This window comes from Prionailurus bengalensis, chromosome D3 (assembly GCF_016509475.1).
Source record: "Prionailurus bengalensis isolate Pbe53 chromosome D3, Fcat_Pben_1.1_paternal_pri, whole genome shotgun sequence".
Taxonomy (NCBI): domain Eukaryota; kingdom Metazoa; phylum Chordata; class Mammalia; order Carnivora; family Felidae; genus Prionailurus; species Prionailurus bengalensis.
In genome coordinates this window covers 11,173,681-11,201,073 of record NC_057356.1, presented here as the reverse complement: position 1 = coordinate 11,201,073, position 27,393 = coordinate 11,173,681, and the positions used below count along the sequence as shown (strand labels likewise).

Here is a 27,393-nt window from a genome sequence, read left to right as displayed (position 1 = left end):
TGTTTATTTATTTTTGAGTGCGGAGGGAGAGAGAGAGAGAACAAGGGACGGGGAGGCAGAGAGGGGGGCGGGGGAGCCACAGAATCCAAAGCAGGCTCCAGGCTCGAAACTGTCAGCACAGAGCCTGATGTGGGGCTCAAACCCACGAACCGCGAGATCATGACCTGAGCGGAATTCGGACGCTTAATCTACCGCCTCACCCAGGCGACCCCCAAAGGGCATGTTTTTAAAGCATTGGGTTTTACAAAAAGCGGCTCAGGCATAGTGGCAAAGGCCCCTGACTCAGAATCCCAGTAGGGCAAATGTTCTGTGCCCACCTCTGGCAGGCTTGGTTTTGGATGACGGGGGGGGGGCGAGTCAAGGGAACCAACCACAGGCCATATCCATGTCACCTTGGGGGGCTTTCAGAAAGACGGACGGAACCCCAGCCAATCAAATCAGGACCTCTGGGTGTGTTTAAACCCCCTCCCACCCCGCGGTGATCTGGATCACAGCCAGGGGCGAGAATGGCTTGCCTAGATTAGAGGCTGACAACCTTTTTCCGTAAAGGGCCAGACGGGAAGTATTTTCGCCTTTGTGGTCAGCTCGGCTCTGTCTCTGTGACTCCATCCACCTTGTCCCTGTAGTTGGACAGCAGCTGTGGGCAGTAAGTAAACAAGGGGGCAGGGCTGGTGCAATAAATCTTTATTATGGACCCTGAAGTTGAAATTTCACAGCATCTTCTTATGCTATGAAATATTATTCTTTTGATTTTTTTTTTTCTTTCCAACCATTTAAAAACTGGGGCGGGGGGGGAGGGGAGGAGAAAAATGTTCTTAGTACACAGGCTGTACAGAATCTGGCGATGGGCCAGGCTTGGCTAGCATTTGCCATTGCCGGGTGTAGAGGAACAGTGAACTCTCCCGATGCAGACTTTCTAGAGGTCGCTAAGGAAACAGGCTTTCTTCTCCAAATCGTACGTGTTCTCCTGGCCTCCTTTGTCCCTGGGCATGATGGCAGGCTTCCCTGCCCTCACCATCAGTGCCGTCTTCAGCCGCGCCGCGCTCCTGGCCCACTCGGCACCTTGACTTTGCTCTTCCTGTGCCCGGAACCCTGCTCCTTCACGGTGTTCACGATCCGCCTAGATGTCCCCTCCCCCAAGATGCCTTCCTCGGCCACCCTGCTTATGCTCTAAAAGTTGAACGGTGAAACCCACTGTGGCCTTGAACAGTGCAGAGCACCTGGTGAGTCCTCAAGAAGCTCACCACCTCCGCCAGGCCCTGCTGACCTGACGTCGGACCGGACTGTTTCCACGGCCCCCCCCTGCCCCCCCGCCCCGAGAGAGTTCTGTCCTCATATGCCCCTTTTACAGAAAGGGACGTGGAGTCAGCACTGACCCGTCACTTGTCACAGGTGCTCACACAAACCCTTCCAAACACCGCCCCCTCCATCCTAGAGTTTCCTGGGGCAAAACCGGGCAGGAAGTTTGGTTTTCCTTCTTTCGGCCCCGGGCCTTGCCCCTCTCTGTCTCGGGCTGGCTTTGTGGGCTGGCCAGTCACTCTGGCCTGTTAGCTGGTGATGTTCCATCAGAACTTTCTGCAGCAGAGCAGACGGGCTGTGTGGGCGGGACTGGTTGTTTCCCAGTGCGCGATAAGCTGCTTTATTCTCTCCCGTCGCTTCTGCCGACGGCTCGGCTGGTTAGTCTCAGCAGACACCTCGACCCGTGTCCGGCTCACCATCAAAGGGGGCCCTGTCTGCAGTGGACAGTGACCCCTCTCCTGCTGTCCTGCTGGGCCCAGCCTTCTGCAGCTTAGGCCCGTACTGCCCAGAGCGCCCCCTGCAGTCTGTCACCACCCTGCCACTCTCACGGTCGCTTTGGCAGCCACGGGCCCCTTCTTGAAAACTCTGGGGGCAGAATGCTCTTAGGGAAGGTGGCTCGCCTTTTGCCTTTCCCATTGCCCAAAATCACATGTCTCTGTCTCTCTGTCCTTCTGGCTGTTCCAAAAAGATGTTCAGGCTCACCGTTTCTTGCAAGGCGACCCAAGAACTTCCTGTTACCGCCTGACTCCCTGTCTCGGGAGGAAGAGGGCGGCTTTAATATCGCTGCACAGCTACCCAGGGGGCACACGCTTGGGGTAAGGGCGGAGTCCTGAACCCACAACTCTGGAGAATCTCTCCGGCGGGGGAGCTGGTTCTGCAGGGGCTTTGTCCAAGGCCACCCGTGCACAGTAACAAGCACATGCCTACACTTAGACTGTGGGTGGCGTGGGGACTGATGGCAGTCCCTCGGGGTAAGGTGCCCCCAAGCCACAACCCGTCCTCCACGGGAGCCAGCCCTGGTCACGAGGCAGCCCCCCCTCGGCATTATAGCTGTCCCAGCCCCCGCCCAGCACTGTCATTTGAAACTCACCTGGCTCTGGTGCCTCCTGTCTTCTTGCTGGGGCCCAGCGGGTTTTGCCTAGTGACTCTTTTTGGCGTGACCTTAAATAAAGCGTGCCAGTCCCTGACATCTGAGGAAGAGTGTGGCCAGAGCGCAGAATCGGGGCGAATGGGGATGACGCTTTACAGCCTGTGGACCTCTTCCGGGAGTCCCCTGTGGAGGTGACCAAGCCACTCAGGCCGGTCCACACGCGGGATCAGCGAGTGGCTTAACGTCCTAGACAAGGGCCAGGCGTGTGCTGTCTCCGAACGGCCGGTTAAAATGAACTTCCCTGCCGCAGGCCGCCGTTAGTCTGTCCATTCCTGGAGGAATGCGGTTTTCTGTCTCGTCAGCCTGAGCAGGAGACCCCGGCACGCAGGCAGGTCCCTGCCGCACTGCCTCAACAGCAGGTGCTCGGAGCGCGGGCCAGGTGCACGGTCAGTGACGCGCAGGGGCGCTCACTTCCTGGGGGTGGAGGCCGTGCACGCACCCCCACGTACAGGCTTTGCACAACAGAGGAACCGGCTTTCTAAAGAGCTGCTCCCTGCCCCCGGGTATTTATTTTCAAGGCCAAGGAAGTAACAAGTGGCTTGTGCCACAAAGGGGTTTCCCCAGCCTGTAGAAGCAGCCTGGTCTCCGGTCAGGGAGACAGGGGTCATGGGCCCAGAGCGGTGGCTCCGTTTCTCATCCACGCCCTCTCCCGTCCCCAGCTCCCTCGTCCTCCGTCCTCTGGGGCAGGAGGCCTGAAGGAGGGAGGAAGCCGGTCAGAGGCTTTGAGGAGCGGTTGCTTTAAAGAAAGACGCTCCAGGCTCTGGGTACGAAAGGAACATAACTGGCGGCCAGGGAAAGACACGGTTCGGAATAGATGTCCCCACGGTTTTTCTAATTCACTTGCTGTTTCCCGCACTCCCCACAAAGGCAGATAGGTAAGGCGTCCCCACCGGGGTCCTGGCGGGAAATGTTGTCACCCTTCCGTCTCCGACCGGGGGCCTTCTCTGGCTACGGGAACTTAGATTATTTTTTGAAGGTGGAGACATCAAGCCACACGACATTGTCCTCCCCTTTGCATGACCGATCGTTAAATTATTCCAGGGGAGCTGGAGCTCTGAGGCTAAATTACCACGACGGCCGTATCATGGCAACTGTACCTGTCCCCGGTTCTATCACTTTCTTCCGCAGCAGCCGCCGCCGAGAAACTTGGTCGAGGAAAGTCATTATCGGGGCCAGGCGGAGAATCCAATACAATGAGCCCGCGCGTCTCCACAGACCCGTAGGGCAGCGCCCCCGTTGGGGCAAGCCTTGCCACGTGTCACGAAGCGGCTTGGGGACGTGGGGGGCACTTAGGTACGTGTGACGTAGGTACTGATGTTGACCGGCAGAGAGGGCTTCTCCTCAAGACCACGGAGAGCCTTGCCCTGGAGCTCCTGTGCACGCGGGGAGATGGCCAGTAAACAGGTGACGGCAGGGACTGACACGCAGTGCTGGCTTGCTGTGCGGTGATGGGTCCGTGGTGCCTGGGAGTTCGGTGCAGGTGGTCAGGGAAGGCTTCCTGAAAGGGGTGGCTCTGATCTGAGATGTCGGGACTGAGGCAGGCGGAGCCCACAGGCCCTGGGGCAGTGTGGAGTCTAAACAGCTCACCCCAAGGATTGGAAGCCACTTGACAGAAGACTGTCATCAGGACAAGACCAACAGGGTAAGAGCCTTCATATCTGTCAGGGTGCCCGCTGGAAGCAGAATTGCTGCCTCTGCTTTAAATGCATGCTTCGCAGACGCGGGCAGAGCTGTGGAGCCCACGGGGAACCGGTGGAGGAGGGGGCAGGGGGGCGCCCAGAGACCCCACAGCAAAAATATATCACTACACGGGTGTCACACGTGGCAAATAAAAATACCAAATGCCCAGTTCAATTTGAATTTCAGATTTTAAAAAGGTTTTAAATACAGCGAGGTGAGGTGATTCGTTTTGTTTCTGTTTTGTTGGTTTTTGGTGTGTGTCACACGCAATATTTGGGACACGCTGACCCTAAACACAGTTCCTTGCTCTTTATCTGAAATTCTCATGTCGCCACGCGCCCTGTGTTTTCTCTGGCAGCCCCCGTCACTGCCCCAGGGGCCAGGGTGACAAGGTGGGGCACCAGACAGCAGTCGGGGACGGAGGAGGGACTTCCTAGGGGAGCTGTTGTTGTAGCGGGCAGGACAGAACTGCTGGTGGGGGCGGGGGCGGGGGTGGTACCCAAAGGAGAAGGACGCTGGGAAGAAATACCCCACCCCTCTCCGCCCACCCCCCCCCCCCCCCGCCACCACACACACCCATAAGGGAGGCAGGGTGATGCCCTCCATAGGGCGTCTGGGGAAATAGACCTGGGAGGGGGCAGTTGGAGCTGTGTGCAGGTGAGGGCCATATTTGGGCCAGAAGACTTGGCCTAGGTGGGTTTCTGCAGTGAGATACTGGATGTAGCCTGAGCTCCCTGGCAGCCTAGGGAATGAGGGAAGCTAGTGGTTCTCCTGGGCACCTTGGATACACAGATCAAGAGAGAACATTAGTTTCTTAGCACTACACTTTTTAGGAGGGAGGAATGGGCTGCAATCCACCTGTGGTTGGAAGGACCAGTAATTGAGGTGTCCGTGGGCCTCATTTCTCCCTTTAACGTTTTTCAACGTTTTTAACATAAAAAAATACTTCTCTGGTACACCCGTATATATGTTACGTACACACGTATTTACTGCATTTATACGTCTGATGTTGTTTTGTTTTGTTTTATAGATTGATAGAAACAATTGTTTTATATGTTTTCTAGAAAACACCAGGCAGCGTAAAAGCTGTGAAAAGGCATAGTATAAATAGCAAATATATGTATTAATTTGTGGACTGGGCTCGGGGCCCCGGGGATGAGATTGCTCTAGAACTGGGGTTGCCAGCCTTCCTGGGCAGAGCCCGCGGGAGTTAACTTCGCATGTCCAACTCGACGGGGCCACCCGGTGCCCAGAGAGCTGGTAAGACACTTTTTTCGGGGTGGCCTCTGTGAGGGTGTTGGGGAGGATGTCCGCTGTGGGCTGGTGACGTGCGTAAAGCACGCGGCCCTCCCCGGCGGGGGCGGGCACCGTGCAGGCCGAGGGAGTAGGGCGAATCTGGTCTCCGCTTCCGCTGGGACGTTCCCCTGGACATCGCTGTACCTGGCTCTTGGGCCCCCAGACCAGGGCCGGTACGTCAGGCCCGCCGGGTCTCGGGCCCTTGGATTTGGGCCACACCACCAGCCTCCCTGAGCCTCCAGCCTGCGGACGGGCGGCAGAGGGCGGAGTTGCTTGGCCCTCCGTGATCGCGCGAGCGTGAGCCAGTCCCGGGCGGTCGAGCTTTTTCTATGTCCCGTACGTATCCCGCTGCCTCTGTTTCCCCGGAGAACGCGAACGCGGAGCCAGAGAGGCCATATTTTCGGCCTTCTGGGCCGCGTGGTCTGTGCCACAGAGCGGGCATAGCTGTGTTCCAGGTCGGCCTTACGTACCCAGGCAGGTGGAAGGCCACATTTGGCCCCTGGTCGCTTTCTCCTCATTATCATTTGGAAACGGGGAGAGCCACCCCAGTGCTGAAGGACTCGCGAGACTGGGCAGGCGCGGGGCCTCGCTGTCCCCGCACCTTCGGCACACCTGGCGAAGTGCCGGGCACGTCGGAAGTGCCACCACTTTCACGGAGGGACAAACCAGACTTGGATTCTGGAGACGCGTCTCCTGGAGCTCCCGTCCCAGGGGCTGCCGTTCTTGGGTTTCTCTGCTTTGCGTTTCGGCTCCTGCTTGGAGGCAGCTCGGTCCCCTCCCCCAAGCGCTTCTGTCCTCGGGCTCTGCGCTGTGGGAACGACCCCGCGGCTCAGCGTGTGGTTTTCGGGCTTCTCCTTGGCGGGGGAAGAGACAGCCGCACGGCCACGCTCAGGCTTCCTTGTGCTCACGCTTCACAGGCCAGTCGGGACCTCATGGCTCCACCTGCCCGCGGGGGCTGGCAGGCGTGGGAGCCGTGGGTATTTGGAGAGCAGGTGACGGCTCTGCCATAGTAACTGTCCCCACCTCCCACCCCCCCCCCCCACCACGCACCTTCAGTAAATGTCCCTGGATCCCAGCCGTGGTCATTGGCGTAGCAGGGAGGGGGGTTGTCCCCCGCAAGGGGAACCTTGTTTCAAGGGAAATCATCCCCCAGAATCCCAGTGTGCAAACCACGCCCAGGGGGCACTTCCCTGGGTCCAGGTGGGGAGGGTGAAACAAGACAGAGCGTCCCTGTGGCCACAGGGACAGCCCCCTGGGAGAGGGACACCGATCCGTGGGCTTCCAGGGCCACCTCTGTGGCTTGGCTCCTTGAAGGTAGGCGGGGCGGGCGCCTCATCTGGAAGACGGAGGAGAGCACACGCACAGTTGTCCGTACTTGCCTGACGTGATGCCCGCATTCGTCGCCTCTTTGTGAGCGCTCGCCGTGGGCCCAGCTGCCCGTGAAGTGCCCCAGACGTAGTATCTCAGTTAATGAGCAAGCCGAGGCGCCAGCTTGACCCCCCCCAGCCTGTGCTCGGCACCCCTACGCACCACCTACGCCTCCAGACTCCCGACGTCTCCCAGCTGGGGTCGGGACCACCCCCACACACGGGGCGCCAACTCCCCACCGGGAGCGGGAAACCCCGCACGTGACGGGGACGGAACTTCTCTTCTGCCGGGGGCTTGAGTGCAGCCGGAGAAACCGGGTCTGCTTTTAATTACCTCCCACCCGGCCCCAGGAGGGCCCAGAAACCTTTGACTGCTTTTGCCCAGCCCGGCGCGTGGCCACCCCCGGGGCCCAGGTCACCGCGGGCCTGCTGCCTCGGGAAAAGCTGTGGCCGCGCCCCCTCGTCTTGCAGATGGGACGAGGAGGGAAGCGAGGAAGGAGAGGCACACGCGGCCCGTCTCCTGGCTGCTGCGAGGGAGCCGACAAAGCGTGTGGAGGGCCTTGTGCGTCGCCAGACACACGATAATTTACGTCTTCCCTCCTCGCGAACCCTGCAACGGGTGGCTCCTCGACTCACCGTGGGGACCGTGGTCGTTGCAGACGGGGCCTCCTTCCCTCCGGGGAAGGGGTTTTCTCTTTGCCCTGCACCCTCTGCCTGCGGCTCCTCGGTCGTCCCAGCCCCCAGGTCCCGTCTGGCCCTAACGGGCTGTCTTATCAGGGAGGCGCCTCCCCACCCCACACACCCGGATGCTCCACGGCAGGACCCACACTCACGGTCCTCGCGGTCCCCGCCTCTCCTTCACCCGCAGCGCCCCCCCGAACCCGCCCTCCGGAGCCCATGGCTCCGTGCCAGACCCCACACCGCGCGTGGCCCGGGTTCGACACCCATGGCTCTGAGCCTCTGGTGACCACCTGATTCTCCACCTCCCCTCCCCGTTCTCCGACCGAGCGGAGTTCTGCGTGGGTTCTTTCGGCCCCAAGCAAACGGTCCCTCTCGCAAATCTCTTTCCTCCTCTCCCTGCATCCGAAAACTCGCCAGCCACCCCGAGCCTGAGTTGTTTTATTGTTGTTTTCTTCCGTAGACTTTTAAAAATAATATTTGTCCCAGCCAAGGCGAGCGCCTGTCCTCCCCCTCGGTGCTGGCAGGCTCAGCGGCATGAATCACTGTCCTCGCTCCCTGTCCCCTGTCCCCTGCCGTGCCCCCAGGACGGCCTCCAGCGCCTGCCATCGATTGGCCCGCGCTGTGGATTCGCCGCTCTCGCCTTCCTGCAGACATGTCTTGGCTGTCATCCCCTGTGGCCGCAGGCCTGGCTTTTTCCTGGAAGATCAGATGCTGAGGCTCCTCCGCTCTCTCGGAGGCACACCCCAGCCTCTGGAATGCCGAGCTCTTTAGAAGCTGCTCTCTGTATCTGTCGTCATCTCCTCGGCCTCTTCTGTGCTTCCTCCGTCGTTTGCCTGATGGCTTCCGGTGGCCGGCGGGCACGGCTAGAACCTGAGGAGTTCGTTCAAGGGCAGAAGTGGGCTGCTGTGCCCCCAGGGGCAGGGTGGCAGAGCCGGAAGTCAGGGAGCTCCACGGGCCTGGGCGCAGGCCCTCCGACAGACCTCCCCTCGCCCCGGGAGGACTGCCGCCCCGTGGGGTTGCTCTGAGCCGTGAAGGTGGCACATCCGGCCTGGCACCAGCCAGCACCGGCCCCCTCCCCGCCCTCTGGCTCTTGTGCCCAGTGGTGTCTACGATCTGGGTCACAAGAGTGGCCAGAAGCAGGGGTGCCCGGGCGGCTCAGCCAGTTAAGCACCTGACTCTTGACTTCAGCTCAGGTCGTGATCTCGTGGTTCGTGGGATCGAGCCCCACGTCGGGTTCCCAACACGTGACAGGCCCGGACTGCTGCATCTTGCCAGGAAAGAATCGTGTTTTGGTGGGGTTTCTTTGGCTAATTCAGGGGTTGGCAAAATAAGGCTCGTGTGGCACCAGCCCCCCCCCCCCGCCCCGCCCCTTTACCTTGTTTGGGAAATCAAGTTTTATCGGCACACGGCTACACCCGTTCGTGTACACACTGCCTGTGACCCCTCGCTTTCTGCAGTGTCAGAGCTGAGGAGCTGCAAAGCCAAAAATATTTACTCTGTGGCTCTGGACAGAGAAAGCGTGCGGGGCCCCTGGTCTGATCCGTGCCTGTCGCTTGTCACTTCTTGATGCCTTTTAGGCGCCCGCCTCTATTAACCCCTTTGCCGTTCTCAGCTGCTCCGGGATGAGAAGTTAGAGGAGCAAGTTTGTAAAGGAAAAAGTAAACAGGCTTTCAGCGGGCCAGGGGCAGGGGCAGGGGCAACGGCTTGCCCGCGAATGGCCGGCAGAAGCTTAGCGCATGGGTGTCGTGGCGTCGTCAGTTCTGGGGGCCCCCTGTCTTCCTTCTGGGTCCTCGGGCTTCTAGGCGAGTGGGCAGATGCTGCGTGGCCTGGACGGCACGCGGCCTGCTTTGCTCCGAGCCCCTGGCTCCCCGAGTCTCTGTCCTCGGCCCCTGAGTCGTGGCATTGGCTCCCATCCCATCGGTGTTCCCAGGAGGGCTCACTGGACCCGGCCAGGGCCCCTGCCCCCGTCCCAGCCCTTTCTAGAGCTGCTGCCGGGACATCACGTGGACTCGCCTGGATGTAGACGTGTGCCACTTTGTGCCCCTCCGGGGAGGTCAGCAGAGGCGGGGCCCAGAGGCCGTGAGTGGGGCATATGTGTTGGTGCACCCCAAGTCCTGCAGGCTGTGAGGCAGCCCGTCTTCAGTCTCCCCAGAGGCCTTCCTGTCGCTCGCCACGTGGAGGGCGGCGTTGGTTACTGAGGACTGCTGTTCGGCGCAAAGAACCGGGGGGTTGGGCGGGGGACCGTCCCCGGGAGCCTTCTAACCCCCAGTGACTGTAACTCCCTTCTGCCCCGCGTGGCCACCTAAGATCTCTACACAACCCCGCGAGCTCAGCGGAAGTTCTCACATCTGTGGGATCCCTTCCCTTCACCTCCTCCTCCTCCTCCTCCACCTGCCATGCGTGTTCCCCAGTTAGGACCCGGGTCACTGGAGACTGGTGCCCTTAGTCTGAGGGGTTAGAACAGCCTAGGACTCATTTGGAAGAGAGCGTCAAGCTGATGGGAACCGACTAGAGATGACGGGGATTCGGGGTAGGTGCCGTCCTCCTTAAGGTCCCGAGCCCTGAAATGGATCCAAAGGAAAGGCAACTGTCAGGGCCCTTCCGGAGTGTGTGGCGACACGGCAGGGGCAGGAGCCGGCCCCCGGTCGGAGCCATCTGACCCGAGTGCGGGTCGCGGGTGCTCCGAGGTTGAGTGGCTATTTCTCGAGTCAGCCTTCCCAGCAGGCCTGGACGTGACCTGGCAGCAGGCGGCATGAGGGGCTGTGGGCCAGTGGGGACGGCGGCCCCCTGCTCGGCCCCCCAGGCCCACCTGAGACAGGGTCCTGCCGGCTGCTCTGTTTCGCCTGGGAGGTCACCCCGGCTTCTCCTGCTCCACTCAGCGTCAGAGGCTTCAGAGTTTGGTGGTATCTTGGGGCCCGGGGGGTCCCCCCTTCGTGGTCCCTGCCGGAGCAGCAACAGATTTGGGCAGAACGAAAGGTGTGGAGGGGTCCGCGGGTTTCCCCGCGGCGGGCGACTTCCGGGTTCGCCCCACCCGCTTTGATATTCCCTGGGGTTACCGTGGAGATACACGGGACTTGGCGGAGATACCAACAACGAGCAAGATACGCGGCGGATCCATTCTTCAGCCAGGGTTAAGCCAACAAGAAGGAGGCTGGGCCTTTCTTTTTCTCCCTTTTTCATTTTTTTCCTTCCTCTTCTCCAGCATTTCCTGCACTGAGGATAATGACACCAAAGGGTGTTAAATTGGTTCTGAATGTCCACCTCTGGCTGGCCACATTCTTGTAACGATTTCATTAGCCTGAATTATCCACTTTATTTCCTTGTAATGGGATTAGCTGTACTTGAGGCAGCTGAAGACTAGAGAGGGAGAAAGTGGGGGAGAGCAGCCACTGCGGATTCCATTAACTCATCCCGGCAGAGGCGTGGAACTGACCAGAACGTGCGCCCCAGGCCAGGGGTTGCGTCTTGCTCCTCTCCCTCCGAGCACGGGCTGATCCGGGGGCCTCGCTCCGCCCGAGGGGACACAGGGGTGCCTGGGTCTGGCTGAGGGATGCCTCCCTGGGGACAGTTTTTCTTCCAATTATCATCACGTGGGTCATGTGGGAAAGACGGAGAATTGCTGCCTTTTTCGGGGCACCAAGAATCACAAGGTCCCCTCTGGCTGTCCCGTGGCAGCTCTCCGCTAGAAACCCCTGGGGTCCGCCAGGAGGGGCCTGACCGGCCCAGCGGGCTCCTTCTAGCTCCGACCTGAAACGCCGTAGGGCTTGGAAGCCGTCCCTTGCTTGGCACGCCTGCGGATCCTTTTTATGGTCAAGGGCGTTGCCGACACCAGCTTCCGTTCCTTCATTCCCGTTCTACGCCAGGAACCCTGGGTCCAGCAGCCTCGTAGGGCGGGATGATCATTTTTCAGGTGCCGGAGCTGAGCCTCAGAAAGGGGACGTCAGGCGTAGGGCTGGGATCTGAACCCACATCTGACTCCGTGCTTCTGTTCTTTCACTGATGCGGGAACCTGGCCCCTCGCCGTTGAAACCAGACCCCCTGCAGCAGCTCCCCACCGCTCAGAGCCCCTGGCGAGTTAGCGGCTTCACCCCCGTGTGAGTGCTCGGGCCTTCCATGGTTACTACCTGCCTTTCCATCTCCCAAATTACATTTCCCAGCTGCATTCTGAGAGATGCTAATAGGTTTTCCTGTTGGCGGCCGGAGGGGTTCAGTTGCCAGATGAGTTTGAAAAATACCAGGTCTTCCCTCTCACTTCCAGATCCATCTTGCATGTACCTAGGACCTCCAAGGCACTGACAAGGTCTGCAGCAGAGAAGCTTGCGGAAGTCTCTTGAACCAGACAGCTCTCAAATTTATTTAACTCCAGGAGCCTTTTTTCCATAAAGTACCTATGACTATCTTTCAGGACTGGTTTGAAAAATCGTTCTTAAAAAGTTGCCTCTTACCTTAAAACTATTTTTATGACATTTTCTAAGGACTCTACTCAGGTTTAGCAGACGGTATTCAGCCTTGATTTGCTTCTTAAATCCTTCAGCCATGCACAGATGGACCCCCTCTCTTGCAAGGCCACGGTTAAGATCACAGGCTTTAGAGTTTCATTAGGCCTAAGGTTGAGTCCCGGCTCTGCCATTGACTATACAGCCTTGTGAGTTTTCCCTCAAGTCCCTTACGCAGACTGAGCCTTAATTTCCCCATGTGTAACATAGGTGCGTAACTCCTGCTTCACGGGTTGCTGAGGACGGCCTCCAGTTATCCGTGGAATAAACTCAACACCGCTGGGCCCGTTGTGTGCCTTCAAAAGGTGTGACCTCTCCCCCCCCCCCCCCCCCAAAACATGGCCTATGACAGCCAGTTGGAGGAACAGGAGAAAAACATTAGAATTTCCATTTCTACTTACTTTTTATCTCATCCTTTCAAGTCTTCTAATAGTTCAGTATTTAAAGACGTACACATGCAGTGGAACAGCGGTATGTACACGTTTCCGAATCAAAAGCATACGAATATCGGAGATGAATGCTCAACGCATCGCTCCGGGATTAGAGAGAGAGAGAAAAAAAAAAAGGAAACCACCGGCTTATAATCCTTGAGGAAGGAAAGAAGAGGCTGCGGCCGGTGGAGGCCAGAGCGCGTCTGGGCCGCTGCTCTTTTGCCGCTCAGAGCCCAGCACACGTTCAGGAAGTCGTTGCTGAGCGAATGAAGGACCCGTAGCGCACGAAAGACGAGGCACGTTCAAATTCCTACCACGCCCAAATCCGGGTACGGGTCCTGGAGGGCGGTGACCGGTGCTCGTTCAGGGCAGGTGTGGCCACAGACTGTCGGTGCCTGGGGTCGATGCCGTAGAGCAAACCACCCCGGCAAGGCCTTCTCTCCAGCTCAAGGAGCTTAGAACCCCACACGGGTCGCGTTGCGTGAACACAAGCCGGCAAGAGGGCCGCTGGGCCGCAGGGCGCCGGGAGGGACCCGGTCCTGGGTAACACGGAGGTGAGGCAATTCTGTCACTTTGGAAGTAGACCACCCCTTCCCATCTCTTGGAACCAAATCGGGACCGGGACCCGGATGTGGCGGTGATGATCGGGCAAGCCCACAGGTGCGTCTGCTCATTTGATTTGGGGACACGGTGTCTCAAATGTCTTGGCCTTGTTACCAGTATTTAAAAATCTCATTCCTCCGGGGCGCCTGGGGGGCTCAGTCGGTTGAGCTTCCGACTCTGGCTCAGGCCGTGATCTCGCGGTTCGTGGGTTCGAGCCCCGCGTCGGGCTCTGCGCCGAGAGCTCGGAGCCTGGATCCTGCTTCGGATTCTGTGTCTCCCTCTCTCTCTGCCCCTTCCTGCTCATGCTCTGTGTCTCTCTCTCTCAAAAATAAATAGAACATTAAAAAAGAAAAAAACCCTTTTTTAAAAACCTCATTTCTCAGAAGAATCTCGACTGTAGGCCTGTTTAGAGGAAAGAACAGATCTGTTCCTGGGCCCACGTGTCCAGCTGGCCATCCAGACTGGGGCCGAGTGGCCCCTGCCCCCTCTGGTGGAGCAGTGGCCCTGAACCTAGGGCAGATCAGACTCTCCTCCCCTGTGCCCATGTGTCCTCTCTCCGTCCGTCCGTCTTCCCTTCCTCTCCCCTCCCCTCCTCCCCATTCATCAGTCCGGCCTGGAAACAGCTCAGCCAGGGTCACCCAGCTGGTGAGGGCAGAGCCAGGCCAGACCTTCCATTTCCCAGGGCCACGTCCCCTCCTGGCAGGAGCCTCTCGAGAGAGTCCTCGGGCCCCAGCTCTGATTCAGAGATACCATTTAACTGCTCCTCCCCAGGATTCCTCATCTAGAAAACGAGAGGGTCACGCTTGCCTGGAAAGGACCCCGTGAAAGGCTATTGAGAAAAGCTAAATGCTGTTCCCCGCGCCACTTTTCTCACTTTCTTGGAAACCGGGCCATTTTTCAGCCTCCAAGAGGCAAAAATGAAAGGAAGGCTGGCTCCCGATGGTGAGCAGGTAACCTTTCCGCCTCCGGCTCTCACCGTGATGAGTGGTGAGTAATTGGAAAAGTTCAGTCTAACAGCCACCCTTTAACAAGAGAGCGAGCGAGAACAAAAGAGGAAGAAGCTGCACGCCTCAGTCTGCGTCCGCTAAATGTCCCCGAGAGCCCGTGCCCCACGAGGCTCCAGGCCACAGCGTGTCTCCGCTCACCAGGCAGCCTTTGGGGGGGAGGGGAGCGGCGGCCGCGAGTCTGCCTGCCCGTGCCCGCCCCTTGGCCGAGGCCGTCTGCACGGACCCGCGTCCGTCCTCACCCAGCAGGGCTCGCTTCTGAACGTCCCAGTCTAGGGACCCGTCCCCTCGTAACTACTTGAGTCGGCCCCGTCTGTATTTCCTGCTGTTTCTTCACCGCAATCGAAGGGGTGGATGTGGGTACCTGGGGAGGGGCGCTGGCCCCGGGGGCCAAACGCTCCTTGTAATAAGCTGTGGCTGTGGCCCGTGAAGACGCGTCCTGAGGACAGAAGGACTGAGTGTCCTGCCCCCACACGTGACCGCGTGGCCACAACAGCAGAGGCACGGGGAGGATAGGGACCTGCAAGTCAGGGAGGGCCCACGGGTGCCGGGTGGGTGCCCGGATGGTGGGCGTGTGTGCGAGGCACGGCCTCTGCCGTCTCAGAGTGTTCTTTCTGTTTCTAGAAGAGGGAGGGCAAGGACAAGGAAACAAGCCATGCCCTCGGTGCGCAGGTGGGACAGTGGCCGGCGAGGGGGGCGAGGGGGGGTGGGGAACATTCAGCGGAATGGCCTCTTTGGAAAGGTGGCATTTGAGCAGAAATCGAATGACGGGCAGGAGTTGATTGTGGGAACGTCTAGGGAAGGAGAGGTCCAGGTAACAAGAAGGGTGAGGTCAAAGGTCCTGAGGTAGGCTTGAGTTTGGTGGCTTCAGGAGCAGGAGGAAAGCCAGTGTTGTTGGATTAGCCTTCCCTCCCCGTTTGTGAGGCTGGAGGATCGGACAAGGCTGCCTGGATCAGAGGCTTTGGTTTGGACGCCCCAGCTGGGGGGTTGGGGTGATGGGTCCTGTCCCGCAGCCTCACGGTACTGCAGACATCACCTAACGTGGACGGAGGGAGGGGTTTGCCTCGAGGTGGCCTGTCTCTCCTTGCCTCGGCAGGGCAGAGAGGGGCCCGCCGCCCGCCTGCCGGCTCTTCCCCGTCAGGCGAGCGTCCCCTGAGACCGAGGCTGGTGTCTGGCCCACTGTTGCCTCCCTCCGAGTACCCAGCACACAGGGAGCGTTCAGCTGGCTGTTGGTCCACCAGACAGCACCCGTAAGCCCTGCGTGATCACAGGCACAAGGGGACAGGCCGCCCACCTTGAGCCCAGCGCGGCTCATTGCCGCCTACGGGACCTGGGGCCAGACCCGTCGCCCCCTGTGGTACGCAACGACTGGCTGAGCGGCCTTGGAGAAATCACGTGACTTCTCTGAGCCCCATCTGCTCCGTTTGTCAAACGGGAGCAGCCGTGCCTCGCTCACGCGGCTGCCGTGAGATCCTGTACAGCAGGTGTTTAACATGCCGAGGGGCTCGTAGCCTGGAGTGCTGGGGGAACGGACGGATGTGCTGTGCGTGTTGGAAAAGGGGCTCTATTTGAAAGGCTTTTTTTCTTTTTTCTTTTTTTTTTTTTTTTTTTTGGCTGAGAGATTGAGCCCTTTCTTCTTCCCTCCAGAAGGAAGAGAAGGAAGCTTCGGGCGTATCCCTATCGCAAACCGCCCCTTCGTCCTGTTGCGACCACACTGTTGTCTGCCTCTGCGTCCCTCGGGTGACGGCTGATTCTTTTTTTTTCCGTCAGCAGTGCACTGAGCGCAGGTGGAAGAGAAGTCATGCCAACAAAGTTCCCCACGTGACTCAGCACTTCTGCTGGGATTGCCGGTTCCTCCGGCAGAGCTAAGTAGGGAGGCGGAAAGGACGCACATCCTGGGAACAGAGGGGCCTGGGCTCTTTGTCAAGGTGTGCCCGACCCCCACTTGGTGTCAGCGTGCAGGCCAGAGGGTCGGGCTGCCTCCCAGCCCCCTCATTAAGCCCCGGAACCCAGGCACCAGAGCAGCTGTACGGCTGTCAAGTTGTGCATCTCTGGAGGGTTCTGTCTGCCTCCCCCTCACCTTTCTTTTCTCACTCCTTCCTCCTGATCCCATCGCTTCAAACAAGGAGGGAGCGGACGATTCATCCGTTTTCAGTAGCACAGCCAGAGGGCCCCAGCAGTCGCCGGCCAGGGCTGTGGTCCGGCCACGGGGTGTGCAGCGTGTGCAGAGGGAGGACGTCCCCGCATGCACACACGCACACACACACGCACACATATCGTGCCTGCGTTCGGGCCTGCGTGCAGACATGATTTGCATGCCCAGACCTGTTTACGAGGGCCGGGCGTAATTGGCTCGCCTCGCTCAACACCTCGCGCCCCCCTCCCACCCCTTCCTCCCCTCTCCCCCCTCCCACCCCTACCCGCCTGGGAAGAAATTAGAAACGTGACAACAAACTCCGGTTGTGGCAAACCCACCGACCGGTCTGCCGGCAGTCGTGCGCTCTGGGTGCGGCAGAGGGGGGTGGGGCCGCCGCGTGGGGGAGTAATTGGTGAACCCAAGGTGAATGAAATAATTGGAAAAGTGAGGTGCGAGTTTGTTATGAAGTGTGAGCGGGTGGGGGAGGGAAGGAGGGCCGTGTTTAAAAGCCCGGTATGTCCTCTGTATTCACAGCTTCTGATACAGTAATTGCTATTTTGTGGTTTCTATTATCTACACAGTGGGGAGCGTGCGCGTCTCCTTCCCCGAGCGGCAGGGTCTGGGCTGGGGGGAGTTCCTGGGTGCCCTGTGATTCTCCTCTCTCTCTGGTCCCTGGCGGCCCTACCCGGCCTCCCCCAGGCAGCGGCCTCTGCTCCCAGGAGACGGGGGCGGGGGGGGGGGGGGGGAGGGAGGGGGGGAGCGTGCAGAACTCCCTTCAAAAGCCACTCTTAAAAATGGCTCCGTGGACCTTCCTGTCAGATAAGAACCTTAATAATGGCTGGTATTTATATATCGCTTATCTCCAAGGAGCTAAAGGTACTTCATCGATTTCCCCCCCCCCAACCTTTTTTTTTCTTTTTAATTCTCTTTCGATATAGCTGCGAGATCATTAGCATCAGCCTTATATTATCCCGCGTGGTGATACAAGCAGCCAGGACCATCCACCTTCCCCAGCATTGTCCTCCGGCCGGAGGAGCGGCAGCTGTGAGAAAGCGCCCGCCCGGCCGTGGGACGTGGACGGGTCGCTGGGCCTCCCGGCCGCTGGTTTTCTCACCTGGGGAAACAGAGGCAGCAGCATTACTGCCCTCCAGTCATGACGCCTGGAAACTGTATTCGAAATTGTTCTTTTAATGTTTATTTATTTTTGAGAGACAGAGACAGAGCGTGAGCGGGGAAGGGGCAGAGAGGGAGGGAGACACGGGATCCGAAGCGGGCTCCAGGCTCCGAGCTGTCGGCACAGAGCCCGAGGCGGGGCTCGAACCCACGAACTGCGAGATCATGACCCGAGCCGCAGTCGGACGCTCAACCGAGCCACCCAGGCGCCCCTGGAGTCTGTCCATAAAAGGACGAGCACCCCACAGGCATTCGGGCATCGGCGCCTGGGGCCTCGGCAGCAACAACCGTGTCTTGAAGCCTTGCCTGTTCATCTCAGGGCTTCCCGGGCCTCGGGGAGTTCCTTCTAAGATGGAACCCTAATCTTGCAGCTGCCCCTTCAACCCACCAGCTCTCTCTGGTGCCGTTCTCAGAAGGGAGGGAGAAACACGTTCACATAACCATTTCCCTGAGCCCTGGAAAGGACCAGGGATTTCCGAAAGGACCAGGGCCTTTGGACACAGTATTTCACGTGTGCAGACAGGGGCTGTGGCCTCCCCAAGGCCCCCCCTTGGATCTCTGCACGTGGTCCCTCGTGGATCCAAGGGCACCGCTCTGCCGTGCACCCCGCCCCCCCACCCCGCACCAAGCTCTCAGTGCCACGTCCTCCCAGCCCCGTAAGCACACCGCCTTCCGCCTCTCCTCATCAGCTTTTCTCTCCACCTTTTAATTATTTTCCTTGCCTTTCTCCAGACCCTCAGCTGCTTGCCATGCACAGAACGTCCACAGCCTCCTCTCCCCCTCCCTCTCTCACGCACACGCTCACATGGGCCAGCTCGCCAGAAATCAGGGCTACGGGGAGACCTGGGCAGAGGCCACGGGGACCATCGAGGGACAGGATGGTAATCCGTGGGGGCAGAGGCAGGAAGCTGGCACATGGCGTGAGCGGGAGGAACTGGGACTCAGTCGCCCTCTCTAGCCCTGGGGTCTCGGGTGAGTCACCGGATCCACGGGAGTCCGAGCAAGCCCTTCCCAGCCACCCCCTTCCAGCCCTACGCCAGACGGGGGGCCAGACCTCCGAAAGAGGACCCCCCCCCGCACCCCCGCCACTCCTGAAAGTGGACGGCCCCCGTCCAGACAGTTGAAGGAAAACCGAATGCCGTGCTCCGGCTTAACATCAGACCCGCCCGGATTCGCATCCTAACCCTGCCACTTGCTAACAGGAGCTGCTGCCTCCCTGAGCTCAGTCTCCCCATCTGTAAAATGGAGGTGGGGAGACTAATTCACCTCGGTGCTGTTCGTACGTACCCCGTGGTCTGTTTTCACGCAGTCCTCGGCACGTCCCCGTGTGTGTCGGCGGCCAGGTACGGGTGGTCGTGTCTGCGGTCCGGGGCTCCTGTGTTCTTGCTTGTTCATCCCCGTGAGCCAGGCCCTGGGCTCCTCGCTGCGGAGCCCCTGATAAGCAAGATAGATGTGGCTTCTGCTGTTGCAGAGCTGAGCTCCATCCAGCCTCAGGAGGAGGCAGAGGGCACCCTGGTGTCCACACCAGTGCCCTGGTTGAGAGGCACGGCGAGCCCGCCAAGGCCGGCAGGAGCCTGGAGCCTGGGGCAGGGAGGAGGGAGGACCCCCACACCCATCGGGGGTCCGCACCCTTGTCGGTACGGCACCCCGCACGGCCTGGGCACATGGGTGCTCTGTCTGACTGCTGTCGCGGTCTGGTCCTCGTGCCCTTCAGGCACACCCTCCCTGCAGCACCCCCGTGTCCCTCTGAAGCACCCAGAGCCAAAGGACCGTTTACCCAACAAGCCTGCGAGAAAGCTCCGCCATCCCCCTGCCCGCCCGCCCGCCCTGGCCAAGGCCCCGGGGCTCCCGCGGAGGAGGAGAGGCCGCGTCTGTCTGTCATGGGCTGTGTCGGCCTTTAGGTGGCACAATAAAGCAGGGTTTGCAGGCTGGACTCCTCCGCCCTCCCACCTCACCTTCCTGCTTGTCCCCACCTGCCCAGCCCCTGGGCCCCAGCCCTGCCGCCTGAAGGAGCCAGAGAGCCTCAGCCGGGCGGGCAGACCGACAGGGCCCCACCGCCTGCCCCCTCCAGCCCCTCCCCTCCCCGGGAGGCTGGCCCTCTCCCCAGCCTGGGGGAGCCGCGGGCAGACGTGCAGATTCATTTTGAGGATTCATAATGCCGCATTTACCCACCATCCTGCCTTCGGAAATTGGGCCGGCCGATGCCTGGTCATGCTGGCAGGGCCGCGGGTTAACGCCTCGGATTTAGCTTATATCATTTCACGAGGGCTTACGGCCTTTACTGTGTTTTTCACCCAATCGGTCTTTGGCCCTGAAGCATCCTGGGCCGTTGAGCCCGCGTGTGTGTGTGCCCGGGCGCCCGCAAGTGTGTGGAGATTTCCAAATACAATAACAGCTCTTCAGACGCCGCGCACATTAAATATTTATTGGCAGCGATTTGTGCATATATATTTGATAAACGGACGTGAGGGTGGGGTTGGGGCTGGGAAGTGAGACAGGAGGGCCAGTCAGGCCTGATCCTTTTGTCCGGGAATCTCTCAAACGCTTATCTTAGAGGAGAGGCCGGTTCCGGGGCTGGGGTGAGGGAGGGCAGGGGATGGTCCGAGCTGTTTACCTGTTTGATCCCTGACTGGGGTGGGGGGGGGGTGGGGGCGCGACATTTTCTTCCCTAGAGCTTTGCCTGATTTTGGCTTAGCAGATCTCAAAACTAAAGCTCGGAGGTAGGGGAGGTGGGGTTTCGAGGGAGTCACGGCGCCTGGTTCCCGCGGGGAGCACTGAGGAGACACCCCGCGTCCCGGGGCCGGGAGAAGAGGCTCATCCTGCTTGCTCAACGCAAGCTTGCTGTGTGCTCGGCTCAGCCGTGCAGGCGGATTCAGGTCAGGAGACCCTCCTCCCGCGTCCGGATCCCAGGCCCTGGCCCTGCCTGTGTGGGGCTGCGTTCCCCCAGCCCACACGTGCCTCCTGCCAGATCCTCAGCCCCACAGGCGAAGGGAGGCCGAGGGTGCCAGCCTGTCAGAGGAACTGGAAGTTCTCCATCCATGTCTCCAACCCCATCATCCCTCCCTGCCCAGCGGGAAGGCTGGGATCGGAAAGGAGAAGGCCAGGCATGCCCCGAGCGTGAGCCGGCCAGTGGGGGAGGCGACACCAGTTTACGGTGCGTGTGCATGCGCGCACGGGTGCACCTGTGAGCACTTGTCTTTTCTAACCAGAGGGGATGAGTGTGTAAGCTGGTCCTGCCCTCACGCACACACCCCAGCCCCTTTGTGGGCCCCGGTTCTTAGCTCTCCTGTGCTTTGCCCTCTGTCTCTAGCACCTTCGGGGAGCTGAAGACCGTCCGCTTGCCGAAGAAGATGAGCGGGACAGGCTCACACCGAGGGTTCGGCTTCGTGGACTTCCTCACAAAGCAGGATGCAAAGGTGAGGCAGTGCCCCCCCCCCCCCGGCTCCCACCTGCCTTCCGGGCCCCCTTGTAGAAACAGCGAAACGCCTTAATGGATGTGGGCATGTCCCTGCCCCGTGGGGTTTTCCTGGTCTTTCCCTGACCCCGCCAATCTGTGCAACTCCCTGAGAAGGCAAGACCCTGGGTTTGGTTGGAGGAGGGGGCAGACCTGTGTCCCCCTCCCTCCTTCCCTCCCTCCCTCGCCCGCTCACGTGACAGAAGCAGGAACCTGGGATACAAAGTGGGGGAGTGAGCGGGTTTCCCAGGCCTCCCCAGGTCAGCCAGAGCTCCCGGCTGCGAGCGCCCCCCGAAGGCAGGGTCCAGGGGGGCGGCCCTGGGAGAGGAGGCTCCCACAGGGACACGTGTCTTGTCCTCATCTTCCCGCTTGTGGCCGGGGCCTGCCGGTTGGGCTGCTTACAGGCAAGGTCTGCCCAGGCAGGGGCTGCTGTGCAGAGGCACAGGTACAGAATTCTCCAGAATTCTCCTAGGAGGCAGAACGCCTCTCGTTTCTGAAGCAAGGCGGCCTGTCGTGATCTGGGCCGGGCGCAGCGCGGCGGGGGTGGGTGCTGGGCCCAGCAGATGTGGGAGCGCAGGCTGTGTGGTCGGGGGGTCTGGCTGTGTTCGCGGCCACTGAATCCCCAGGGCTCCCTGACGAGCCTGCGCGTTTCTCCCTCTGTCGGCCTCCCCTCTCGTCAAGGGTCCGGGGGAAGCGACGGGCGGGCCTCACCCACACTGGGACCCCCTCCGCTTCTCACGAGACCTCCCTGGGAAAAGCAGAGTTATTTGTTAGAATCACACCCGTCGGCCTTTAGCGAGCTGCCATTGCCAGAGGCCCAGTGGGCGGAGCCGGAGGTGACATCTCGGGGACACAGCTGCGGCCTTTGTGGGCCCTGGGAACACGCACAGGCACGGAGGGCCCTCCCGGGACCTCAGGGAGCCTCGCCAGCCACCTTTGTCTCAGCGTCTTGAACTCAAGTGCCTGTTTTGTCCACACGTGGCCGCGTTTGTCCGGACATCTGCTCTCCTTTCTTCTCGGCTGGCAGCCTTTCCCTTGCCTCCTGTCCGCGGCGTCACCCCCAGCGTGCGGCACGCGGGCACCTCTGGGGGGGGGGGGGGGGACCCGCATGCACTCAGAGGGGAGCCATGAGGGGAGCCGTCCAGAGCACCTTCCTGCCGGCAGCTGGGCTCCCCTAGCCCCGCCCCGTGCCTCAGTTTCCTCATCTGATGGTGCGCATGAAACCCTGGCCCATAGGCTGGAGACAAGTGAGTTATTTCTTCCCCCTTCCCACCGGCCCTGCTCCGTCAAGAGCCGGGGTGCCTTCACCCCAGACAGAGGGAAGGGAAGTGCAGGGCAGTGTTTCCTCCCCAGCCTGCCTAACCCTAACCCTGCTGGGGGGCCTCTGGGGGGTTGGGCGGTGAGGGTACAGAGCTCTGGTCACCTGTTTGCTCTCAGGGTTCCCGCGTGAGATTGTGACCAGGGAAGAAAGAGCAGGGGTTCGCCCCTCACCCCCAAGAGAGGCCTCTGATGAGGGGGCTCGTTGGTGGAGCACAGACTCTGAAGCCAGATGGCCTGAGTCGGGACCCTGGTACTGCCCCTGTCTGTCGAGGGACCTCGGGCAAGCGACTGACTCACGTTCTGCGTGTTTCAGCTTCCGCGACGTTTACGAGACGGCGAGAGGATTTTCCTCCCCAAGCTGTCGTGAGGTTTGGGTGGGGGCGATGTCCTCGGAGTGGCGCTGGCCCCGGGAGGAGGAGGGTGGCGGTGGTGACAAGGGAGATGCTCTCAGAAGGAGGAGGGGTAGGACGGACCCCCAGCTGGAGGGCGTGTCCCTTGCACACGGCGGCCTCTCTCCAGGGCTGGGGCTGATGTCCCAACCGATGTGGCTCCTGGGGCTGGAGGCTCAGACCCGGCGTGGGCTCCCAGCCTCCAGCGTCAATGGCTGCGTTGCCAGGACGCGGTCGGTGGCAGTTTCGTTCCCCGGGATCGCCGGGGCAGGAGGGGCGCCTCAGGTAGACGGGGCAGCGCTCGGCCCCAGAGCCGGGCCGCAGACGTGACTTCCAAAGGCCGGCACGGCGCCCGGGGAGTCACGGAGGTCGCTCCTCTCCCTCTGTCCCCTCCCCGCCTTCCACTCTGGCCTCCAGGAGGAGAAAGGGCGGCCGAGGACAGCAGGGACTCAGCCCGCGGCCCCTCCGGGGTTGGCCCCTCTGCCCCTCGCCTCCCACAGGCGGCGGCCGCGCTCCTGCGTCCCCGCCGCAGCCCTTCCTCTGGGCGCATGAGGACCGGGGCCCCGCGTGCCCGCCAGCGTGCGAGCCGGCCCTCCACACGGCGTGGACCCAGCAGGACGTTGCTCTTTTTGCCTCCCGGGGAAGCCATGCCTCTCTCTCCTTCTCCGTGTCTGTCTGGAGAACCTCATTGTCTTCCGAGTGGCACGGCCAGCGCCCGCCACTGACCCAGGGGGCCGCACGCACTGCACGTCGACGAATGCGATTCTGACTGCCGCACGTGTCGAGCCGGCTCGGAGGGGTGGGGGGCCGTGAGTCTGAAGACGGGGTGCGAGGCCGTAAGGAGACGCCGAGGAGAGTGCCCCGAGACCTTTACTCCCACAGAAGGAATTGGTGGGAGTGCCGGGGGGACGCGCCTTACCCCCATCCGTCTGGCGGGCTCCCCCTAAGTGGCCGTCCTCTTTCGGAAGCACTCGGGGAAGGAGGAGTCCTCCTCCTTCAGAAGCCTTTCCGGAGCTTGACTGATCCCTGCCTGACCCACCTGCACCCCTCGCGAGGGGGTTCACTCCCACTGCCCGGCAGGACACCCTCCGTGGGGATGGAAGGCGTCACTCTTGGCATCGGCCACGCGGGAACCTGGCATCAGAGCCTCTCCTGGGGGTCCCGGGCCGTGCTCAGATGGGAGGAAAGGAGGAGGGGAGGGGAGGGTGAAATGGGGGGGTTGGTACCAGGGGAGAAGGGAGAGGGTAACGGACAGCTGGGCGTTCCGTGTTGAGTCTGGGAAGCAGTGGAGAAACTGATAGTGTCTGGCCGGGGGCCGGGACCCAGATACGTTGGCTCCCAGGACCGTGCCCCTTCCCCGGCATCAGCCAGCCCCCTTCACCAGCTGGCCGAGGTGAGAATTAGCCCCGGTCCGCCCCTCGAAGCAGCCCCTCGGCAGCCTGCCCATCTGTGCCGTCCCTGCACCCTGCACCCTGAGTCCTCTGACCTTCCTCCACGACACTGCCTTCCACCCCGCCCGTGCATCATCAGGGACTTTGTCATCCGTCAGGCCCCTCTGGGGCAAGCGCACACCCCCAAACCGTGAAGAGAATCCTAGCACGAGGCTCCGCAGAGGCTGTCGTGGCAGAGCTCAGGGTAACCAGGCAACTGATGACAATAGTCAGAGGCCCCTGCGACCGACCGCACCGGCTTTTATACGTGATATATACACCACACGCGCACTGTCTCATCCCAACCTGCAGCGGCCCCGGGAATCGGGCAGGAGATTTGCATGAGTCCCTCCCGATCTCCGCACGGCCGCCGAGCTCTGTCTGTGCAGCCGCTGCAGAGCCCCGTGGACCGATCCCCGCGAAGCCTGGCGCTGGCCCCCGGGGCCAAGGCGCTAAGCTGGAGGAGACCCGTCTACCCTCATCACGGCCTCGGTGAGCTGGCACGTTCCCCCTTCCTAGGTCGTTTGTCAGCCCTCGGAGTCCTAGGCCCTCTGAAAGTGCCCGTGTTCCCTAAAACTCCGGGGGTGGTGAGGCCATGTCTTCCAAAGAACCTACTCCCTCGAGGTGGAGGGGGGCAGGACAGAGGCTGACGAGGGAAGACTGGAAGTCAAGGACATAAGCCATCCCAAATGCAGTGGTCTTCCCCGGGTGGCCTGGGTCTGCACTTGTGTGCACGGCTGCCTCCCTGTCTCAGGTGCCCCCGTGGCTCTCTGGGCCCTGATGTTTCCGGAAGGGCAGCATCTTGGCGGTGATCAAAACCGTCAACTTCTAGAAGCCTGTCTTTGGCTGCTGGGCGTTTGCGTTTGTCACGTCTTGTCCTCCCGGGACTCTAGGAGGTGAGTGGTAGGTGGCATTGGAAACTGAGGCTCAGAGCGGTGACGTCGGTCAGCCGGGGTCATGCAGCCAGAACCGGGCAGAGCTGGGTAACTCTGCGTGCTGACCGGCTGCCACAGCCCGTGCGTCCAGGGCGCTCCCCGCCTCGTCTGCTCGTTCGCTTGAGCTGAGTGCCGGCCCCTCCTGTCCCCAGCATGCCCGCCACTGCCCACCCCAGCACCCAGGGGAGAGGACGACTCACCGATTAGAGCCATTTCAGGGGGAGGGGCCGGAGCATCTCTTGGGGGCGCGCCCAGAAGAGTGAGCGCCCCGGCATCGGGCCCATGAGCGCACGAGTCCAGCCCTCCCGAGCCCGAAGCAGCCTGGCCCCAGAGAGGCCACCGGTAGCCACCGGGCTTCTGTTTAGCAGCTGCCCCCACCTCCCGCTTTGCGCAGAGCAGGCTGGTCCTGCAGGAGGAAAGGAAGGCCAGCCTGGAAGAGAAGGGATGGGAAGGATAGACTCTCAGCCCGGAAACCGGAATATTAATTTTTTTCCCCATGCAGGCGCCTTTAATTTCCCCTCCCCGAGCCCGCCGCGCCTTTGTACTTTTGCAGTTGTGGCTGTTTTTATTTGCCGCCGCTGCTGTTGTTTTAAAAGGTCTATTTTCACGTGGAATGTTATCCAATTAGCAGAGCAATGTGTTGGCTTAAATAAACACTTGGGGGGAGCCGGCAGTAGGGAGACGTGATGGCGGCTGGCGTTGGCAGGCAGAGCTGTTCTCACCGTGGTAAACAGCCGCAGCTTTAATTGTGGGGTCGCACCGGTTAATGCATCCCTTCCCGGTTCCCGCTTCTGCACGGTGCTGGGGCCGGGGGGGGGGGGGGGGGGGGGCGTGCGACATGGACACGGGGCCCGGGCCCGGCCCCGCCCGTGCTGTCGCCGCCCCGCCCGTGCTGTCGCCGCGAGAGCTCTGCCGAAATCAGACCCATGGCGGAGAGAGGGGAACCGTGAGGGGGCCAGACGGAGCCTCTCAAGGTGGGGATGCCTCCTTGCCCGGCACCTGGCGGGGCCAGCACAGGGCCGGGCCATCTTGCCTGCCCCGTAAACGGTGACCGCCGTCAGATCATCACTGGCGTGAGCTCAACACGCACTTGCTTCATCGAGGGTAAGAAGGGAGTCGGGCAGTTTCCGTGGGGCCCGTGGGAGCACAGCAGGGTCCGCAGGGGCCAGCGCCCCCTGGGAGCGAGGAGGCCACGAACACTGAGAAGGGGCGTCAGGTCCCCGAAGCCCAGGTGACTCGTCTGTCCCCGTGTCGGAAATGATACTGGCCCTGGAGGCTAGTGTGGAGATCAGGGCTAGGCCCAGGCTGTGGCACACAGCGCCGAAGAAGGGGCGGCCGCCGGGTGTGCTCGGGCCCCGTGGGGTGGGGCTGCTGCGGTCTGAAGCCTGGTAGAGGTTGCTCGTCTCCAGAAACGTTAGGGAGCCGGGCTTTGGTCCCCACCTTTCTGTTCAGGCACGCATGCTACGCGCACATACTCACGTGCATGCAGGTTCTTTCCTGCGTTTCGTTGGCAAGGTTTTCCTAGTTCCCATCGTTGGGGCCCAGGAGAATCCTGAGCCTTGCATTTCAAGGCCGGGATTCAGGCTCAGCCAACACATTTCTGGGCTGAGAAGCCGGGGGAGTGGGGGCAAGCCACACTCTCCTCAGACTGGCAGGCGTGCATCCTTCGTCGTCACCAGGGCATAAGCAGTGCCATGCGGTGCCCCTCGGCTCAGCCTGTCCCTCCCTCCGGGCCTGTGCCCGCACGAGAAGACCTAGGGTGCTAGTGTCCTCACGTCAGATTCACCAGGCGCTCGGAACACATTGCCAGGGAAAGGTGATGAGCCCGGCTGAGTGGGACACCTTTCTCCCCTCCAGGAGCTCCTCTGGTGACTTCACTGCCGATGGCAACAGCAGGTGCGAGGACCCAGGCCCTTCCCGTGCCCCGGGCGCTGGGGTCGGTGAACAGTTGCTGTCCTACTTAACTCCTCTCGGCCGCCGCGGGAGGTCCAAGCGCCCCCATTTTGCAGCTGACAGAGTAGAGACCCAAAGAAGTTCCTCGTCCGGTCACAAAGCCAGAAAGCAGCAGGGCCCCACTTGGAGCCCAGGGCCGTTACCAGCCCACGCCGCCCCCTCGCCTTACCGTTTCTGACCGTCGGCGACCTGGCGGCATTGGATCTTTCCCGGTGGCTCTTTCGCCCCTCCAGAGGGCAGAGGTGGTGCCTCACCTCTGGGTCCCCTCGCGTAGCATTGGTTCCTGGCGGGTCCTCCGGGGACTGTCGACCGGAATTGGGAGGAGCTGAGTGGATGAAGGCAGGAAAGGAAGGAGACACATCTATTTGTCTGAGAGATGGAGGCACAACCGCCCGGAACCGGGGCCCCGGGTGTTTCTCTTAGAAACTTGTCCTCAGCTCCATGGTATCTTAACTGGAAATGGCCTGAGGTGCTGAGTGGGGCCCCACGGCCGATCACCCGGTACTCCTCCCAGGCCCGGCTGGCACCCCACTCCTCCCCCGTGGAGGCCCGAAGCAGCTGGCACGACCTCCTGAGAGCTTGCTTCTCAGGAGCC

At 61.1% G+C, this 27,393-nt stretch overlaps 1 protein-coding gene across 3 annotated transcripts in view; it reads left to right on the top strand.

The window, feature by feature from the left end:
- The window catches only part of RBM19 (RNA binding motif protein 19), a 151,017-nt gene that overhangs the window by 73,383 nt on the left and 50,241 nt on the right, over nt 1-27,393 (top strand). For all 3 annotated transcript variants that reach the window (XM_043557683.1, XM_043557681.1, XM_043557682.1), the window contains exon 22: nt 20,628-20,733. In XM_043557683.1, the coding sequence (XP_043413618.1) occupies nt 20,628-20,733 (106 nt within the window). The remainder of the gene's footprint in view (nt 1-20,627; nt 20,734-27,393) is intronic.